This window comes from Solea senegalensis, linkage group LG5 (genome assembly GCF_019176455.1).
Source record: "Solea senegalensis isolate Sse05_10M linkage group LG5, IFAPA_SoseM_1, whole genome shotgun sequence".
NCBI lineage: Eukaryota > Metazoa > Chordata > Actinopteri > Pleuronectiformes > Soleidae > Solea > Solea senegalensis.
Window position 1 is genome coordinate 3,258,918 of NC_058025.1, and position 20,796 is coordinate 3,279,713.

The 20,796-nt window shown below is 39.9% G+C and overlaps 2 protein-coding genes and 1 long non-coding RNA gene across 3 annotated transcripts; 1 reads left to right on the plus strand and 2 right to left on the minus strand.

Moving 5' to 3' along the window:
• Positions 1-340: 340 nt before the first annotated feature.
• LOC122769778 lies at positions 341-7,674 on the minus strand. Its single transcript, XR_006360463.1, has 3 exons — positions 7,189-7,674; positions 5,458-5,940; positions 341-4,763 (listed from the first exon to the last, which is right to left on the minus strand). It is a non-coding gene; the product is annotated as an uncharacterized LOC122769778 (long non-coding RNA).
• A 297-nt stretch (positions 7,675-7,971) lies between these two features.
• On the plus strand, positions 7,972-10,624 carry LOC122769757 (dual specificity protein phosphatase 18-like). Its single transcript, XM_044026570.1, has one exon. It carries the CDS (start codon positions 8,672-8,674, stop codon positions 9,215-9,217), a length of 546 nt encoding a protein of 181 aa, XP_043882505.1. The 5' UTR covers positions 7,972-8,671; the 3' UTR covers positions 9,218-10,624.
• Positions 10,625-13,635: 3,011 nt separating this feature from the next.
• On the minus strand, positions 13,636-17,821 carry tgoln2 (trans-golgi network protein 2). The gene is made up of 6 exons (XM_044025936.1): positions 17,572-17,821; positions 15,750-15,916; positions 15,417-15,446; positions 15,015-15,314; positions 14,687-14,770; positions 13,636-13,689 (listed from the first exon to the last, which is right to left on the minus strand). Exons 1-6 carry the CDS (start codon positions 17,624-17,626, stop codon positions 13,636-13,638), a joined length of 690 nt encoding a protein of 229 aa, XP_043881871.1. The 5' UTR covers positions 17,627-17,821.
• Between the last annotated feature and the right edge of the window lie 2,975 nt (positions 17,822-20,796).

Consider the following 20,796-nt stretch of genomic DNA (forward strand, 5'->3'; position numbering starts at 1 on the left):
ACAAATGATTTTGTTTGTTGTAAATAATATTACAAACATTTTACAAAAATTAATCCATTAATTAATTACAGGCCATATTATGTATGTATTGTTGTTAGCGCAGTTAAAAAATAAAACGAATATTAATTAATAACAATATTATAAATAATACTAACAAATAACAATCAGCTGAACAATTGTTATTTGTTATTATTTGTTCCTTTTTTTAATTATTAAAAAATCATAAAATTCCAAATCAACTTCAAAGAAAAATGTAATGGGATATTAACACTTTCATGAATTTTATTAGAAAATATATGAGTCTTGTTTACTACGACAGATGGACAACAGCAGAAAAACATCCAGGAGATCAAAAAGACACTTTATATAAACAACAGTTTTTTTTTTAAAAACATGATTTATTTCAGGTTATTACAAAACTATTCAATAAAAACAGCTGGTAAATTACATTTAGTGTTTCCTAAACTCTCTACACAGGGAAGAGTTTAAGACGACAAACTATCGTGACCCAATTCACAAAATCAGTTGTGACAAGAGCAAATTTGAGAATAACGTAGCGAATAAATTACAGCCATATCTGTGTATTATGTCATTTTATGCAAGTGATTTAAAACATTTACCCATAAATCGTGACTAAAAAGTTGGGAAAATTCATCTAAATTCAGCATTTTGACCAAAATGATTCTAAAAGAATGCAATGTTCACATGTCACTTACACGTTCACACACATTCACATTCAACCACGTCATGAATATGTAAATCTTAACTTTGTTAGTACAGTCAATGAAAAAATACACCGGCAGCTTCAGCTAAATCTGCCAATTAGTGGTTTAGTTGTGTTTTGTTTTTGTTATTAATTAGTTTATTAGTAGGTTAGTTTGTTAGTTTTCAGGGAGTTAAAGGAGGCTCCCCAGGTTAGTAACTGTTAGTTAGTTTTACCTTTAAAGAGATGTTAGTAGATTATCAAGAGAACAAAACTGCTGAGGGAAATTAAATGATTAGGATTTCTGTTGGTCTTGGTTACATTTTGGATTAAAAAAAAAATCCCATGCAGTGTGATTTCCTGAACATGAAAGCTACTGAAAAGGTTAGGTTTAATTAAAGATTAAGAAAAAAGACATCGGTGCTGCAGAAGTGATGTTTCAGTCATAGAGAGAAGAGATGTTAGTACAAGCAACGGGTGGAGTTTTACAGCATTAGCGATGTTACGCTGCGTTTCATTTGAAGTCAGAACTCGGAATTTTTTACGTTAAAGTTCAGGATTCCAAGATAAACAGTGCTACTTTTATAGTTAATAGCACTTCTGTCGCATTTGTTTTATGGTAAATCAGTCGTACACATAACACTGTTTCTGTAATTAACATAACACTGTAATTTCTACTGTATTTTCTAACAATAAGCATATTTGTGTGCACAAAAAAAAACATGTACAGCATTGTTAGTGACTGGTATTGCTAACAATGCTAACTGACAGTTCCCCACTTCCCGACTTCTGATGTAAATGGAACGCAGCGTTATAACCAACACCAGCAGTAGTTAGTTGTGGCATTAAGGCCCATTTATACTCCAATTTAATTCCGTTTTACATCCACTGTTGTAGTTGCAGGCATCAACAAATATAGCTTGACCTAAAATAGACTGATACGCAAGCGGGTTTCGTGGCTGTGTAACGTAAAACCACTGAATGTAAGTCTCAAATGTGTCCATATGTCGCCATGACTTTTTGATAACTAGCTTAGCTGGATAGCCCCTCGAATCAAACCACTACGCGCTAGTGAGAGAAGCTAGCACCTGACTGTCACTCAGTTTTCCTGACTGATTGGACTAATGACTCTATACTGCCCCCATGATTTCCTGTGGTATTGCTTGGACAAAATGAACGCAAAGTATGGACACAAGGCTCCGTCCGTCGCCGTCTTTTGTGCCGAGTATAAATGGGCCTTTAGGGAGACGTTAGCTTGGCTCGTGTCTCACTGTGTAGTGACACCAAGCTATAGACACTCACCTGTCTGTCTGCACATGCTAACCACAGAGTTCACACACAACGCTGGTCTCTGAGTGTCTCAGTTCAGACAGTTTGGAATCACATCGGACTCAGCGTTGTGTGGGGTCTTTTAAAGCTGTAGTGCGTAACGCTTCCAATGAATTCTGTGTAAATTAAATGTCTTAAATAGTCAAACCATTGATAAGTAATCTTAGTTACTTTTGTGTCGCCCGGTGACACAAGGGAAGCGATTGAGACAGGCAGAAACTGTAAAGAGAGTAAAGAAAGACAATACAAAAAAGCGCCCTCAAAACATTTTTAGAAATAAAGTCTACCCCTCCAAAATAAAAATAAAAATAAAAAACGTCTCTTGGCCCGGCCCCCCTGCTCTGCCGTTGTATATAGATAAACACTCCCTCAGTCAGGTCTGATCATTTTGCTTGACAGAGACAATTTGAGTATTGTCACGATAAGAAAAAAAACTGTAGCCTTCTGGTTTGCCAGAGGAGGCCGACCCAGGATTAACAAATATACTCAATAGCCACTAGAGGGCAAGTTTGAATGGAAGTCAATGGCAAATATTAGCATCTACTTCCCACTGGATTAAGTTATTGAACTAATTAAGTTACTTATTAAGTCACTGAGCATTTTCTCCTCAGGAGTTAATGGTGTCTATTGCTAGTTTTGCTAGTCTTCCTCAATAGAACAGGATGCCAATTTACAGGAAAATAGACAATAAATAGACACCAGTGTGATTGACAGCTAGTATCGTCCAATTGGAGCCTTCTTGTTTTAAGAAGCCTCTATCTGACACCGACCAAATCTTAAAAATGTCAGATCTTTAGGCTAAATAATAATTATAAAATAAACCACCACGAGTTACGTACTGCAGCTTTAAGTGCTGTGGTCGAACCCCCTTTAACGTCAGCAGCTGTTTCTGCTTCTTTTCATCTCTTCAGTTAACAATAAAAACATTTCCCTTCCCATGTCCTGAAATCCTTCTTGACATTCTTACTTTTTTAAATTTTCTCTCTTTCTTTCTTTCTTGATTGATCCACTGTTTGTAGCAGAAGGATTGCAGGATGATGAGAGAGGAGTGTGAGCACAAAGCAGAGGGTTAGTCAGTGGGTTAATAGACAGAACCAGCCATCAGCACTCAAGAGTAAAGGTTAGTAATCACCCGACTGTTAGCAGACATTAGTAATGTTAGATATTAGATTGTGTTAGTACAAAAATAGTTTAAAAAAAAAAGCTATTTGCAAATAATTATTAGCATTTGATGTCATTCGCTTAAGTATCATACGACAATGCAAACTGTTAATTAATGCCAGCAGGCATCATTTAGAAAAGTACACACCATTAATTCCCAGCATCGTTCTTGTAATTATATTCACATGAGGCTGTAAAGAAAATGCTAATAATCATTTGTAAATATTTTTTGTCCCATTTCTGGCTCTTAAACATTGAACTTTGGGCATTTGGAAAGGTTATTTTTTTCCCCCTGTTAAACTGTGAGGGAAATCACTGTAAAGCAGCTTCTGACGCAACACAAATACATTTTTGTGAGGTAGACAAAACACATGCACCTTTATGGGAATGACGACACATACACACACACATATATGTAGAACACACACACTCACACAGACACACAAACACACACCCACACGTGACAGTAAAAAGTGTTTGTAATAAATAGAATCACGTCAAATTAGATAGAAAATACATTATCTCACACTTTAAATATTCAAGCAGTTCTGATCTACATGTTGGCTGATTAACAAGTTAAAGGGATAGTTCAGGGTTTTTTTGTGGCTATATAAGGTGTTGTCCACACTGACTTTGCAGTGAAAACATAGACAAGAGATTTTAGCCACAGAGTAAAATCTATATCTGCTTTGATCTGTGGTATTTTAAGAATGATGTTTGCTTGTAAACCACTACTCGCAGACTAAAGCAAGTGTAGATTTTTATTAGGTGAACCTATTTTGTTAATCAGAAAGAGGGTCTGGTAATACCTCATATAACCATAACTAAACCCCCATCTCCTGAGGCTAACTCCGCCCCAGTGCCTGATTTTGAAAAATACCTAGAAGCTGGGATGAGACCCGAGTGAGGGAGAGTGGGGATCAGTGCAGGGAGCAACAGCTTCAGCTTTTATATAAAAGGGGGAGGAGTCTGTGACATGTATAATTTCAATACGTTACATCATCCAGGTACTTAAATACACTGGTTTACACCTATAAATAATTTGTTTGGGGGTTAAGTTATGCTTTAAAAAAAACAAACAAACCAAAAAAAACTGGACTATCCCTTTAACCACAGTTGAAACACCACTCCTGGTAGTAGTGACTTAAGTGTTTGTAACCATGGCAACAGCGCAGGTCACTGCACACAGCAGCAGAAGGAGGCAAGTGTGATGTGTTGGATGGCTGCAGTGTTTTGAGAGAGTGAGAGAGAGAGAGAGGTGGGGGGGGAGAGAGAGAGGGAGAGTGGGAGTGGATGAAGCTCTAATGGTTTCACACACATTTTGGGGCTGGGAGGGGGAGAAAAACAACACTGCAGTGAATCATTTTTGAAAACGCATGAAATAACCTTCCTGCTCAACGTGACCGTGCTCACAGTGAATAGAAAGGGGATTTTTTTTCTTCTTCTTCTTCTTTTTTTTTAAATCCTTCTCCACTGACACACAAAGGCGGCACAAATCGTCTCCCAGCTGGTGAACACTTCCACGTGGATATTCTTCTCGGAACGCTGTGGTGGCATCGTGCTTCCATCACTGTGAGAGAAACAACGTGATGTTAAAGGCCACATCTACACAACATCCATCCATCCACCTGTCTATCTTCTACCGCTTTATCCTCCACATGAGGGTCACAGGGGGGGCGCTGCTGACAATCTCGGCGGGGGACACCCTGGACAGATCGCCAGTCCATCGCAGGTCCACATATAGAGACAAACAACCATCCACTCTCACGTTCACTCCTCAAATCATGCATGTTTTTGGACCGTAGGAGAAAACCCAAGCACACACGGGGAGAACATTAAAAACTCCATGCTAACCACTACACGCACAAATAACACCGCAAAGTGACCGCCGGCGTCTGTCTTCATGTGGGACGACGTAAGCGGCTCGTTTCGAGCTATATCTGATGCATTTCTACTCATTTCTCTTGCATTTGTCATGGAAACACTGTAAAAGTCAGCGCTGCACACACACAAGCTGGTGCCCTCATGGTTTTGGAATGGTTTGATTTGGTACAGTACTTTTTTACCTTTTCCATTAGTACCAAAAATTACCTGCCCCAACCAATCTATTCTTTGGGGTACCAGAGTGAAATGGTACGGTACGGTCAGGGCTTGAGCGCCATCGGTGTTTCTTCAACACCTTGACTGTATCGTGACAGAGAGACCTGCCAAGTTTGAACAGTTATGAGATCATCAGTTGGACATACAGTATTGAGATCTCTTACCAGGCCGTGTTGGCAGCAGCAGGGGTCCTCGGTGCGAGTCCGTCAGGTGAACAATGCAGCAGTCTCCGGTGTGAGTCCCACTCTATTGCGTTTCCATCGGTGTAACTGGAGAGGAACACACAGAACACAAAGCAGCAGAAAAGTGGAACGCAACCCAACTGTCCTCCCAAACACCTGCGGGCGATGCCTGTTCTTTTGCGTCATTGATTCTCCTTGCTGCTTTTCTCTTCAGAGACAAACGAAAATGGAACGAAACCCAAATGCTTCAAGATCTGAATCACTTTTTTCTGCTTCTCTGATCTCAGTTACACAAGTGATGGAACGCTGAGACTAGATTTGCCTAACTGATATCACTTGTCCGTGACAAGAGACTTCCGTGTTTGTGTTAATAAAAGGTAATTCAGTCAGTACACATAACCTGTCATGATGGTGGCTCCCAGTGTGGATCCTCCCAGTGTCCTGACTGGTGACATGTCATCAGCTCTGTCGATGAACACAAAAATACATTAAAACACGCATGTGGATTATTCCCCATGTTATTTTTGCAAGTTAACTCAATTACATTATTACAGTTTTCAATATAAATGCTCATGTTGCCTAACCTTAATTTTATTAGGTACAACCTTTCAACTCCTTGATAACGCAAATATCTCATCAACCAATCAAATGACAGCAAATCATTTCACATAGACATGTATATGTGTTCTAGACGACTTGGTGCAGGTCAAACTGAGCATCAGAATGAAGGAGAAAAGGTGATTTAAATGAGTTTTAAACGCACCATTGGTTGTCAGTGGAATATATTAGAGACTGTTCATCCACTTTTTAATTTCATGCACAAGCAGCACGACGGTTTAGCAAGAACTGTCCAAAAAGAGAAGCAGAACAGAAGACCACAGCTTCTTCTTCTTTCAATAAGTTCCTGCAGGCTGTACATACACTAAGAAGTTTGAAATTCTTCAACAAAAATCGCTCTCATCCCTATTCTTTCCCCGTTCCTTAATCCCTCTGGATCACTGCTCTTGGTGAACCCCTATTAAAGTTCTTTATCATGTTTCTTCTCATCCTCTCATCTCCTCAGTCTCTTTATCACAGTTCGAGTTTCTCCCTCATTCTCATCCTCATCATTCCCTAATCTTTGTGGATACCTACTCTCTCTCATCTCCTCCGTACCATCCCCCCACTCTCTCCAGGACCACACCCGAGTGTCTCTCCAAACACTTAACGATATTTATCATAATCACCATTGGCCATTTTGTTTAACCAAAGGTCTTCATTTGGCTTTATTTTTAAATCATTGCAATAAATATTGTAACATATTTGTGGATTATTTTTTTTACATATCCCCGAAAATATAGTAATTTTAACAAATGAATGTGGAAACTTTACATGGACCACTGTGGCTTATCGCCACGGGCCCCCATGGGTCCATGGACCCCAGTTTGAGAACCCCTGCTTGGCTACATATCGAGGGATAAAAACCCCATGTAGGCTTCTGTACATAAAGAGACATTTAGGACATGAACATGTTCCAACATTACACGGCCCATATTTCTAATCTGACACAGCTCCTGCCATAATTTGACTTCTGTAACATTTACATTTTCACAAACACATGCTCTTTGGGCTTGAACTAAAACGATTACACGTTTATCCGATTAAGGGAGGGGAAATGAAAACATAAAAGAGGAACAGAATGGAAGGAATAATGGTCCTGTTCTCTCCACGCACCTGTACATCAGCAGCCAAAGGTTCAGAAACACAGCCAAAATCTCCTTCTTCTCCTTTTCGGTTTCTTCTCGTTCTCCATCGAGCTTCCTGACCGGATCATCACCGCCGTGTGTGAGTGTGCAGTCACTTCATTCACCCGCAGTAAAACGCAGGAGCGTCGTCCTCGTCTATGGCCGCCGTGCACAGAAGAGCCGAGCTGAGCTGAGCCGAGCCGAGCCGAGCCGAGCAGCAGATGTAGGAGCGTCAACAGCAGCTGCGCACTGACGTGAGTTCAGTCCACAGGGACACAAAAAAACAACCCACTACACACGCAAGAAAAGCCGGGACAAAGAAACGCTGAAAGCTGGGAGGTGTTAAAGTGAACAGCGACGCCCTTTAACTGCACCGCGGGGCTGAATGAATGGGTGAATTAATGAGTGCGTGAGTGCCTCGCTCTCCAGCTGCTGCTGCTGCTGCCACAGGTCTTTCACGCTCTTCCGTCCACGCGCCTCTCAACCGCCATCTGTTTCCTTGGTTACTGGAGGACTGAGTCTGCCTGCAGGCACCAACATCAACAGCAACACATTTGCTCTCATTTACGGAAGAGGATTAGGGCCACATATGACATATTCTGACTTTATTTTTTTTTACATAATAATAAGGGAAAAAAAGTGAAAAATCTAGAGAATAAAGTCATAATTATGACTTTTGGACACTTTAGTTTTTAAAATAATAAGGGGAAAAAAGTGAAAAATCTAGAGAATAAAGTCATTATTATGACTTTTGGACCTAATCCTATATGTCAAACTGCTGAAAAACCATTGTTTTTTGTCTTTTCAGTCATTTTGCTGCACAACACAAGATCCAGCGCTGCATTCCATTTACATCGGAAGTTGGAAGTGGGAGTGATGTCACCCTCAAGTTCACCATGAGATGTTGGGGGATAAAAAAACAGTAGCAATACCAGTCAATAACAATGCTCTCCATGGTATTTTGAGCACACAAACAGCGTAGTAACAGGTCTACGCTTGAAAAAATAAACAATACGGCTGATTTACTGTGAAACAAGTGCTATTAATGGCAAAAAAGCTGTATTTACACAGTGGCAGCCATCTTGGAATCCTAACTAGGGGTATGTGAGGTTTCCGTAACTACATAAAAACCCCTTATACTGAGTAACAGAGAGTTGTGTGGATTATGGACTTAATCTGCATTATGTCATTTGACAATGGTTTGAATGTAACATACATGTGTTTGTATTTAAGTTAAACAGAACAGCTTTAATTATCAACTGGTTTCTCTACAGATACAGAAGACAAAGAAGAGGGAAAAATAGCAGGATAAAAACTCTTTCAACCAGCAGAGGGCGACAGCGCGTTTGCACACTCATTTTTGGTCTTCCCGAGTTGCCGTAAACAGACCAGACACCGTATCAACAACACCGGTAGTGGTTGTGTTTACATCTCGCCCCTCTTCGTCTTCTGTGGTTCATCTGTCGCAGTTTATGAACCGGTCGCGTCCCGCAGGTCTCTCCGGCCTGTGTCCGGTCACCGAACATCTTTATCTCAGTAACGGCAGAGCCGCGGGTGACTCCGTCCAGGTGAGTCGGTGTGAAATCACCTGCGTCGTTAACGTGAGTGGCAGCCGGAAGAGCTGCCCCTCTCCTACCGTGGTGGAGTATGTCCACATCCCGCTGCCTGACTCCCCGCTCTCCCCGCTCTGCCTTCACTTTGACCCGGTGTCAGAGAAGATCCAGGCTCACGCTCGGAGCGGAGGCCGCACGTTAGTCCACTGTAACGCCGGCGTGAGCCGCTCCGCCACGCTGTGCATTGCTCACCTGATGAAACACCGCGGCGTGACTCTGCTGGAGGCCCACGCGTGGGTCAAATCCTGTCGACCCATGGTGAGGCCCAACCACGGCTTCTGGAAGCAGCTCGTCCAGTACGAGATGCAGCTTCGTGGCTGCAACTCTGTCCACATGGTGTCATCGTCCATAGGAGAAATACCAGACATTTATGAGGGGGAGATCAAAAACATGGTGCCATTGTGACGAGCTCACGAGGACTTCAGTATTTGGACCTCAAAGATGAGGACTTCATTATTTAGACCCCATAATGAGGTCTTTATCATTTCAACTTCATGATTAGGACTTAAGAATGAGGTCTAGGTCTGCCTGCTACTAATAACCAATTACTATTTTAATTGTAAACGATATAGATAATTAGTTAATCAGTCTAAGTGTTATTTTTTTTTATAATTTAAAGATTTTCCAGTTTCTTAAATGTGAATATTTTTTTATTTTGGTTTGTGGACAAAACAAGACATTTGAGAACATCATTTAAAGATTTTGGGAAACACTGTTCAACATTTCCTGAGCTTGTAGGAAATTTGCAACTAATCCTAAACTAATCTGGGGATTTAATCATGACCAGACTCTGTGAGAGACTGGGGACATAAAATCCACAGATGTAAATCAGTAAAATAATAAAAAATGACATCTTATAAATTAAATAGTATTGGTGATTGTTATGGTAAAATATATGGTATCAAAGAACAGGGCAATAGAAAAAACAAAGTCCTGTCATTATTATCCAGACCAAAATGACACAGATTATTCCTATTCTGAATTTATATTATCTTTTGTTAATGCTTAATCTTGTCATTTGCTGCTTTAACTGGATTTAGAACCCTCTGTCCAAAATGTAAATAAATTTGATTAAAATAATCACCCTGATGCTGGTATATGCATGAGCAGGTATGTACAGTGTACTTTATCTGTTGTGTTTTGTTTTTATTGGACCAAAATAAAATGAATGGCTGTAAACATGGTGTTTCCTACTGATGTGCTACCTTATACTGCTCCATCAATCCCAGAGGAAAACAGTTTATTTAACTCCTGCAAATATTTGACAGCCAAAGAGATGTTAAAATAATGTTCCAATAACACATTATAAGCTTAAAACGACTAAAGGTCTATCAACTTTTTGGCCCCTTTTAAGAGATTGGACCTTTTTTGTTTTAGTTCATTTAAAACTGAGAATCAAAGAAAGAATATATTTTAAATATGAGTCTTGCATCTTTTGTAAGTCAATCATCTTGTCACTCTTTGAAAGGCTATCTTACATTTTTAAACCATACTGTAAGAGACATACAGGCTGAAGATGAGCAGCACGGTGTGTTAGTGTGTGTGTGTTGCAGAGGGCGTGGTTCACCTGGGAGTGGGCGTGTGCACGGTGCGGAAGTGTGTGTGCGTAAAGGTGGGCACTCACCGGTGACGCAGAGAGAGAGTCAGGGTTGGGAGTAGCCGTAATTTTTGTTGACCGCTACCGCTACTCATTGATTCATTTATCACCCTTTTTTCCTGTTTAATCCGCCAGTCTCATTTTTATGTTTATCCATCCTTGCTGCGCTGTGATAGCTCTGTGCTGTTTTGTTACAATAAATGCACCTAAGCATATTTGGATCTCAGCGTATCTTTATCATAATCTACTAAAGCGCGTTACAAATCTACGTACCTGAGGACCCAAACCTCATATACTCTCAGCGGCTAAAAGGTTTGTGTTTGGAAGCCGCAACACATACCTTAAATGAAATATGGTATTTTATGCATTATTTTCTACTTCTATCATTGTTTTTTTTTACCCAAGCCTCAAAATGATAATGCAGCTGTGACTATAAAGGACACTTTATAAACACATCTGAGCCTAGAAAGTACAAAAAGCATTTATTTAATAACCAATTATCATCTTTGTTTTTTCAACAATGAATATTTAAAAAGGACAGCAAGATGTTTTTATAGAGAGCAATAATGAACGAATAAATAGCTTACAATTAGTTAACATCTCTCAATTGATTTACAGTTGTTTTGCCATGAAAGGAAGAAAAAAAAATCTGGACATGAAAATGATTAATTTCATTAAAAAAATATTGCTTTCTGGACAAAACATGAAATATGACTTTTGCAAAGAAACATTTGATTTATGTTCTCCATGAAACAGAAGGGGCTTTCCATAGATCATGACCCAGTAAAAAATATAGTATTCATTTATGAAACAGGCACAAAAATAAGAGTCACATTTAAATCATTCACAATTTTGGCACAAGTCAGCATTAAACATCAACACGCACATCTACTCAAGAAGAAAATTTAAATAGAACACATTAGTGGTCAACCTTTACACCTATGATCAAAACAAAGCAGCTGTTTTGCTGCAGTTTCCTCTTCCAAATCACCCTTATTTTTTTTAAGTCATAACCCTCAACCAAAATATACTCCGTTATCTTTCAGTGGACTGGCTCATCATTCTATGGAAACCGGCTTTTTAAATTTACTGTGAATAACGAGATACGATCGATTCTGCTCCTGTGTCTGTGCAGCAAAGATGACTAACATAGCTTAGCATACATCCTCCGGTGCCGAAAATGGCCCACCGTGTAGCCCTGAGGAAAACGGCAGACTCTCACATTTTTTTGTATAAGTTACACAAAATAAATATAGCATGTCAACCAATCAGTTTAAATGTCCTGACGCAGAAAGTTCACTTTTTCTTGGCTATAATGAACAAAATAGCAGCTAGCTATAAACCCAACCTGGCTTTCTTTTCTGGAACACGGTAAGACAATTGTTGATCATTTTATACACATTTACGAGTTGTCTTCAAATGTTCGGGGAGGTGGATTTTTATACATTTCTGACAGAAAAGGGTCACTTTCAGCTAGTTAAAATAAATAGCAGCTAACCATACCTTTAGCGCTTTGCTTTCCAGGATGCTATGAGAGAATCGTTGATGTTACCCAGGCATCTTTGTATATGCGAGGGACGCAGATTTTTATACATATATTTCAGACACCAAAAAGTAATTATTTTGCTAGGATGGACAAAATGGCTGCTAGCTATGCTCGTAGCACTTTTCTTCCCGGGGCACGATGAGAGAGTTGTTGATATTTCCATACATGTTTACAAGTCATCTTTAAAAATGTGGGGGAAGTGGATTTTTATACATTTCTGAAACAGAAATGTTTGCCTTGCTAGGACAAACAAAATAGCTGCTAGCTACACTCATAGCACCTTTCTTCCCGGGATGCTATGAAACAGTTTGTGAGCTTTTAATTCATCTCAATTAGTTGTCTTTAAATGTTTGGGGGAGGCTGATTTTTGTACATTTCTGACAGAAGTCAGAATTTCTGAGAGATGTCATTTTTCCTGCTAGGCTGAACTAAATGCTAACTATACCTTTAGCACTTTTCTTTCTGTAATGCCATGAAAAATTGTTGATGTTTTTATACATCTTAAACAAGAATCTCTAAATATGCGAGAGAGGCAGACTTTTTATACAATTCTTCCACAAAAAATGTCAGCGAGGATGAACAAAATGGCCACTAGCTTTATATTTTGCGCTTTCCTTCCTAGGATGCTATGAGAGAGTTGTTGATATTTTCATACATGTTTAATAGTCATCTTAAAAAAAAATCAGGGAAGTGGATTTTTTGAAATGAAAAATGGAAAAGTCAGTCTTTTGCTAGAATGAACAAAATGGCTAGCTGCTAGCTAGAGACCGTTGTTGAGCTTTTCATACATGTCAACTAGTTACTACATTTTTGTACATTTCTGACACATGAAAGTTTTTCAGCTACAGTTAGCGCTTTTCTTCCCGGACTCTATAAGAGAGTTGTTGATATTTTTTATACATGTTTACTAGACGTCCATAAATGTATAGGGAGGCGGAATTTCATACATTCCTGAAACAGAAAAGTTAGTATTTTGCTAGAATGAACAAAATGGATGCCAGCTATACTCATAGCACTTTTCTTCCCAGGATGCTATAAGAGAGTTGTTTATACACGCCGACTAGTCAGGGAGGCAGATGTTTGTACATTCCTGACAATAAAGAGTCACTTTTTCAACTAAGTTGAACTAAATGGTAACTAGCTGTACCTTTAGCACTTTTCTTTCTACACAACATTCAGTAAAATAGCCAACTTTTTAACAGATACATGAATAAATAAATGATAAACTATTACCTAAACAACATTGATCTGTTAATCTGTCAGCATGTTAGGGTATCAGCCTGAAGCTGAGGTGGGTTAGCACTGTGCAAACATCTCATTCTGAAAATAAAGGGTGTCATAGAGCATGTGAGTAAAGCGGAAGAATAGCTCAAGTAGTTGTACGCAACCAGTCGCTGCATATTGTCTGATGATTATCGCTGTTCACCCCAGTCAATTTTCACCTCATAACGACATCTGAAGCTTGTGGATGCAAACCTTCCCATACAAATATGAGTCCAGTATAGTCTTTTACCAATTTTAAAGAATTTAGCTGTTAATAAGACACAAGTGCTGATGCATTAACTGCGTAGCTATACCTGCCATTTCATTTCATGCACTAACTGTGTGGCAGATCTAGTTATTTTGGCCAGGATTGGACCAACTGAACATTGTATTGACTAAGTCCAAATAGTTTGTACACTAGCAGGGGTGCTCCTTCATCAGCATCATCTTCAGAAACATGGTGTGGGCAAACTGAGCAATGATAAAGGTGACAATCAACTTTTCTTAAATATTGCGCTGTGGCCAAAATCCTTCTGTGCTCACTGAGCTTTGCTGGTTGCTATAACATTCATCTTGCCAACACCATAGGGTTGTAAAGCAGAAATTCCATTGTGCAACTTCTGTACATCTAAATTAAGTCTTGCTACCTTTCATCTAATCGACATTTAAATCATACACACAGAACTTTTACAAAGCTAATTCTTTTTTCTTTTCTTTTTTAACAGATTCAAATGGCTTATTTAAGTAGACAGCGTGATCACTGATGTACTAAACAAAAAAACGTTGGAATTACAAATTGCTAATATTTCCATCTGCTACCGTATGTCCTGAGTCAGGTCAAATTACACGATTGCCTAAAAAGCGGGAATAGCATCGCAAGTGCAAAAAACCACCTTTTACCTTCGCTGCATTTCACCAAATCCCTCAGTAAGGCAACGATGTCATGTGCATAGTCATGCAATAAGCATCTAAAAAAGGTACAAAAAACAGAGCAACGTCCATTTGACACAAGGTGAAACCAACAAGGCGAACACCGACAAAATATCTTTACGCCAAAATCCACACGCCCTCTTCTCACAAGACACCACAGTGCAATCAGCTGCTCCAAGGCAAGGACTTCATGAGCACGATATTAGATCACGGCTGAAAGAAAATGCAATTTGTGAGTGCCAACATATGGCGATTAAACAATAAAAAAAACAGGTGTGTGTACTAGTACTGAATGTGAGAAGCCCTTTGAATTATGAAAGACATGGAAGACATTTTGGGAAAGTGGTTGGGAAAGTTCAAGGTCTTTGTGGGGACATTTTGACCTTGTTGAGGACATTGTGGCTGGTCCTGATAACTTTTATAATAACATTTTAAACTTTAGTCTTTTTTGAGGGTTAAGACTCGGTCTCAGGGACTGTCCTCACTAAGAATGCTTTTCAGGAATGTGTGTGTGATTGTGTTCATATAAGAATCCTACCTGCTGTTCCAGTTTCTGGTATTCAGTAGATCTAGGACGACGTGCGGCTCTAGATCGCTTTCCCTCCAACAGAAATGCAATTATCTGGAAAAATTTCACAGAGACAATATATTAGAATTGAATCAACTGGCTAACCTTGTGAAAAAATAAACCCTTGTGAAATGGCATAATGATATGGCATAAATATGTGCACATGTGCTCCGCTATTCCACCACATGGTATTAAAGCAATTAAAACATTTCACTTTTTTCAGAAATACATAATACTTGTGTTTTATAAATGTCTCTCTTCACTTGATCTAATAAACCCCACAGAGAGTTGAAAGTACCTTGCGCTTGTTGTGGTAAGTGATGTAGAGCACGGCCACCAGCACGGCTGCAGAGACCAGGTAGGCAAAAAAATGGCTGCTCTCTGCCTCCTCCTTCATTCCAGTAAAATTCGGCTGAATTTTCTTTCTTTTATCTCCATTTTCACTTTCCGCGCCGTCAGCGGCATCCGGCTTCTGCGCGCCGTCAGCGGCATCTGGCTTCTGGGCAGCGGCCCCGGCATCCGGTTTCTGCGCAGTGGCCCCGGCATCCGGTTTCTGCGCAGTGGCCCCGGCATCCGGCTTCTGCCCAGTGGCCCCGGCATCCAGTGACTGCGCCCCATCAGCGACATCCGACTTCTGCGCGGCGGCCCCGGTATCCGGTGACTGCGATCCGCGCGCCGGTATCCGGTGAGACATCGGCACATCCGGCTTCTGCCCAGCGGCCCCGGCATCGCTTCTGCTCCGCAGCCCGGCATCCGGCTTGTGGCCCCGCATCCAGTGCACTGGGCAGTTTCCCCCATCGACATCCGACTTCTGCGCGGTATCCGGCCGGTATCCGGTGACTGGTCAGCGACACTCCCGCAGCTTCAGCGCATCCGCTTCTGCCCAGCCGCCCGCATCCGCTTCTGCCCAGCGCCCGCATCCGCTTCTGCTCGCCCGCATCGGTTTCTGCCCACCCCGCATCTGGTTTCTCGCCCTTCAGCGACATCCGCTTCTGCCCAGCCCCGCATCCGGTTTCTGCCCAGCCCCGGCATCCGGTTTCTGCCCAGCGGCCCCGGCATCTGGTTTCTGCGCCCCGTCAGCGACATCCGGCTTCTGCACCGTGGCCCCGGCATCCGGTGACTGCGCATCGTCAGCGGCATCTGGCTTCTGCGCAGCGGCCCCGGCACCCGGTTTCTGCGCATTGGATCCATCATTTTGTGCTGAATTGGACAAATAAAAGTTATAATCATCAGGAAATTTAACAGAGACTGACAAAACAGATTGTAAGGTCATCTAATAACAAAAGCCATGTTGCTGCCACAGTGAAATCTTCATTAAACTGCTACTGACTAAATATTTATCTAACCTTATTAAGAATGTCCTCTGTTGTTTTTCTTCTTGTCAACTTCCTCCATTTTATTAGATTATCTGAGGTTATTTGATTAGCTGACTAGATTATACGATGCCAAAAGCATAAAATGCAGGCCCTGCAATAAAGGCAGAGGTTTGTGACTGCAAGACATGGAAACGGCGACAGATGGGCTCCACGCAGCACAAAAAGACAATGGAGGAAAATGATGTAAACGGTGTGCAACTGCCTTTGTAGTCAGCAGTTCTATAGACTTAACTGAACACCGAAATGTGTTCATTTGAATGCCAGGCTTCTGGACTAGTGCCATTTTGGTTGTACTTATTAGCATTCACCTTTGATTTGTATGCACATTTTTTATGCAATATTATTTACATAATGATATCCCATATTTTTAGACTGCAAATCCTGAACAGAAGTCTGAAGAAACTTTTCAGTCTTAACTCCAATATTCTTCACAAGTGTCAGGATCTAGCCTAAATGATACCCAGTTGGTTCGTCTGTCCTAATCATAAGCAAATAATGCCTGTGTAGATATAGACTGCTCAGCTCAGTCTTGTTGACGAGGTTTAATGATGGCTGAACGGAAATGCAACCATGTGACATGTGTGGGAAGACAGTGAAGACTTGTTATACACCTCCAAATCAATAACAACACTGAATGTGATAAGGTTATGATGATGTGTTGCTGATATTTGGAGAAGTGATTTGTACCTGCGCTACTAGGCTTCTGTTTGTGTGTTGATGAATGAATGAATGACTTTATTCCTCCCCCAGGGGGGAAACACACACAATAACACACATGATGTTGCAACAATGGAAGTTCCCCGAGTTCTTAGAGCTACAGGATCCTGTTTGGTTCAAATTTAGATTCATGAATATGGTTGGATGGATGAAATATGCTGATGTTTCTAAACATTAACCTGTGAACGATGGGAACATTTGAAGAAAGGATAATCATTTTCAGGTGAACGTGGAACGTTTGTGTTAAAATGTTCAGGCACGCATTTTTTTACATTAATGTATGAAAGTTCTATTTCTTATTATAGAACAAGAAAGAGTATTCTGACGTCTTGTGTTCATTATGAAACACGCCCCTTCTTATGTTGCCGTGTATTATGTGCGTGTATATATACACATATCGGCCTGGGTTTTACTTAGTATCGGATTGGGGAAAGTAGCGGTATCACACATCACTAGTTGAAACGTGTTCAGTGAAACGTGGTTGATTTCCGGTGCGGTTTAAAAAGAGAAGATGAGCTTCCTGAAACAAACTGGAAACAAACCGGAAACAAACCGCCAAACAAACAGGTGACAACGTTAATGACATGAGAGCGAAAGTGACTCCGTTTTCGCTACTCTCTGTTCACACTTGTTGTTGTTGTTGTTTCGTCGTTTTGACTGTAGGAAGATGAAGATTAGCCGCATTAGCCCCATTAGCTAAAGACGACTCACGATAGAACAATCTAGTATAATCCAATCCAACATTTCTCTTAACAAACTCACCTGAGACCAAACTGCTGAGCAGAAATATCGCGAGAAACAAGAAAGGCGTCTTCATTTTGTTTTCCACGGACACACCGGTGAAGAAAGCGCGAATTAATCCTGTAGTCCTGGGTTTACTCTGAGGCGTCTACGACACAAATCCGCGTTGACAAATCCGGGTCGACAGGTTGAATAAGACGCGACTGTAGGTGACAAGTTGTTCCTGCTTCCGTGTTCAAACCAGCTCACTCTTATTCTCCTCCCCCTTCTCCTCCTCCTTCTTCTTTTATTAGTATTGCGTAATGGCGGTTTGGCAAACCATGATTTGGTGCATTACCGCCACCACCTGGTATGGAGTGGTATGGCGTTCAACGTTAACAATTCCAGTACTGTGATAATTATGTGTATATATACATATATTTATATGTATATGTGTATGTTTATACACACACACACACACACACATATATATATATATATATATATATATATATATATATATATATATATACATATATATATATGTATATATATACACACTATTTGTTATGATCAGCAGTAGCTATTACACACTGGCCTTTTAAATATACTTTTAGGTGTTACAGGAAAACAAATAGTGAAAAAAACACTGATCCAAATCAACCTTCATTATGACCGGATATAAAATGAAGCAGATTTTTATATGTACAGTATATATGTTGTGTTTTCATTTGCCAAACACATATTGACACATTTAAATAAAAACATATTCGGTGTTACAGAAAGAAATAATATGACAATTGTTTGCAAAGAGAATATGCAAATAGAGTAATACTGTACACTGTATATCTGTGTATTTTGTATGTGTGTGTGTGTGTATAGTACCAGTACGACAATATGCAGATGACATATTGTCGAATTTTAACATTTGGCAAGTTATTGACATGGAGACTGCAAATGTTCATCAAAGTTATTTTCCCTACATTTTGTGCATGCAAATCTTCATTTTAATTTGTTCTCCTGTAATAAAGGCTGACAGGCAGGCGTCCAGTGGGAGGAAAAGAACTTGACCGTCACCACCTCGTTATTTAGTTTAACTTGAATGGCACATGTTGAAACAAAGAGAGACTAAATATTTATACTCTCATCATATACTGTAGACGTTGACATCCTCCCATTGTTCCTGCGACCGCCTCATTGTTCTCATCTGACCTGACCTGAGCTTGTGAAGATAAAGAGGGTAATGATGGAGAATTCATTTTATAGTTTAGGGATTATTTACAAATAATAATAACAATAATACATACTGTACATACCACGTCTTATAATTTATGTCAAATGGAGCCTAAATGCTGAATTTGTTTTAGTTTTAGCTCCTTATTTTGTAATTATTTGTTAAAAACAACCCTTTCTTTCAAATTTCTGTTCTAATTCTTTCTTTCACTTCTACTGAATCGCCACAGATGAGGAGCACGTTCTCGTTTTAAGAAAATGTGTTGTTGCTGCCACCTACAGGCTGAATCTTGTTACGACGCGATGTGTGGAAGTGCTCGGCCTCTCCAGCAGAGGGCGGTGTTGATAAACAAAAGAAATGCCAAAAGACAACAAGAAAAAAACAATTCATTATGATGAACTGTTGTGTTTCTCTTTCTCTATATAATATTGGATATTATTACAAATATTATAACAATATGTTTTCTTTTTAGAGCTATATAAAAAATTTGATTAGATTAGTCGAAAAGAAATACATAAGTAATGGGTATGAAACTGTACAAAACAATACAAAAAGATACACATATATGTATATATATCATTTATTGATCACACACACACATACAGTATATATACATATAAGCAGAGTGGTCATCAAGACTAGGACTGAGGTGTAATAATAATAATAATGATAATAATAATAATAATAATAAGGCCACTGTGTGAGGAGCAGTGGACGTGTTTGTGTCCTGAGAGGAGACAGATTTGACAAGTCATTAGCTGTAATTCCACTGACAGACTGGTGAAGCAGCAGCAGCAGCAGCAGCAGCCGTGGATCCACTGACTCACTGTGATTTCACTCGTGGATGATGTAAGACAGAGAAGAGCAAAAAAAAAAAACAAGCAAAGGACCATTAGAGCTAATGATCGCTTTAGAAACAGAGTGAGGGGAGACTTTGACAGTTATCAGCCGCGCTGCGGGCGAGAATAGAAACATCACCTCAGTGTGACGACTCTGTCTCTGTCCAGAGAGACGTGGTCGAGACTGATGCTTAAACTGGAACTGCAATTTAAAACAGTGTCATTTCTTCTATTACTCATTGTCATTATTCAAATGAACCCTTAGTGCAGGTGCACCCATGGTAAAATCACCGTGGGTATAATACACAACTCCTTATATGGACATCCAGGTAGTGTGGTCACATATTCAGGCTTTAAAAAATGTGTTGTTGAGTCAAATTTATGATTCATTTTATATCGCAGTCTTAGTCATGATATAAAGCAGCAATAATTGTGCAGAAGTGACACAAAAATTCTTTTTGTTCATAAAAATTAGCGAAAGTGAACTTTGAATGGTGACACATTCTCCAAACTTTACAAATTGAATCCGATTTTAAACATTTTGAGTACTTTTAGCTCAGGCGTGTTTATATAGTTGGTTGAAAAAAACAAAATAAGACACTTTATATTGCACATTCTTATAGCCTCTGTATATACTGTGCATATAAATGGAGAAAAGTAGTCAAAATACTCTGTGTTCTAAGGGTTAAAATATTTATACATATATATGATACATACTCGGGATGGGAACTTGTATCGGTCAGTATCAGTATCGGTCCAATACTTTCGTCAGAGTCACTGGATCTGGATATTGGTAAAAATATGAAATCCGATACGATCCAAAAACCCACGTCACATTCGTCACTATTGTTAGGACCAGGCCTGGGAGACCTGATCACAAGAGGACTCCCAAGAAACCACCAGCAACACATCAAACAAACCATTCTAAAGGTTTATTTAAAAAAGAAAAAGAAGAAAACAAGTACAAAATGTCTGGTGGCACTTGTAGTCTGGCTGTGAGTGCTCTTATACAGATTCCTCCTGTGCAGGACCAATCAGCTCCCAGGATCCATCTCGACTCACTCACACACACGTCGTTCACTCAAACATGCACACCTGCAACCCATCTCACACTCACATGCAGACACACACATACACACACATACGCACACAAGGAAAAGCAGTCACAACCCCGGGGCTGTAACAACTATGCAA

Bases quoted from the DNA above. Each gene is read 5' to 3' on its own strand.
- LOC122769757 (XM_044026570.1), top strand. From the start codon at position 8,672: ATGAACCGGTCGCGTCCCGCAGGTCTCTCCGGCCTGTGTCCGGTCACC.
- tgoln2 (XM_044025936.1), bottom strand. From the start codon at position 17,626: ATGAAGACGCCTTTCTTGTTTCTCGCGATATTTCTGCTCAGCAGTTTG. The intron at 15,917-17,571 runs GTGAGTTTGTTA...TGTCCAATTCAG, and splicing joins GCTCAGCAGTTTGGTCTCAG to CACAAAATGATGGATCCAAT. The intron at 15,447-15,749 runs GATGCCGGGGCT...CGGAGCAGAAGC, and splicing joins GGGCCGCTGGGCAGAAACCG to GATGCCGGGGCCGCTGGGCA.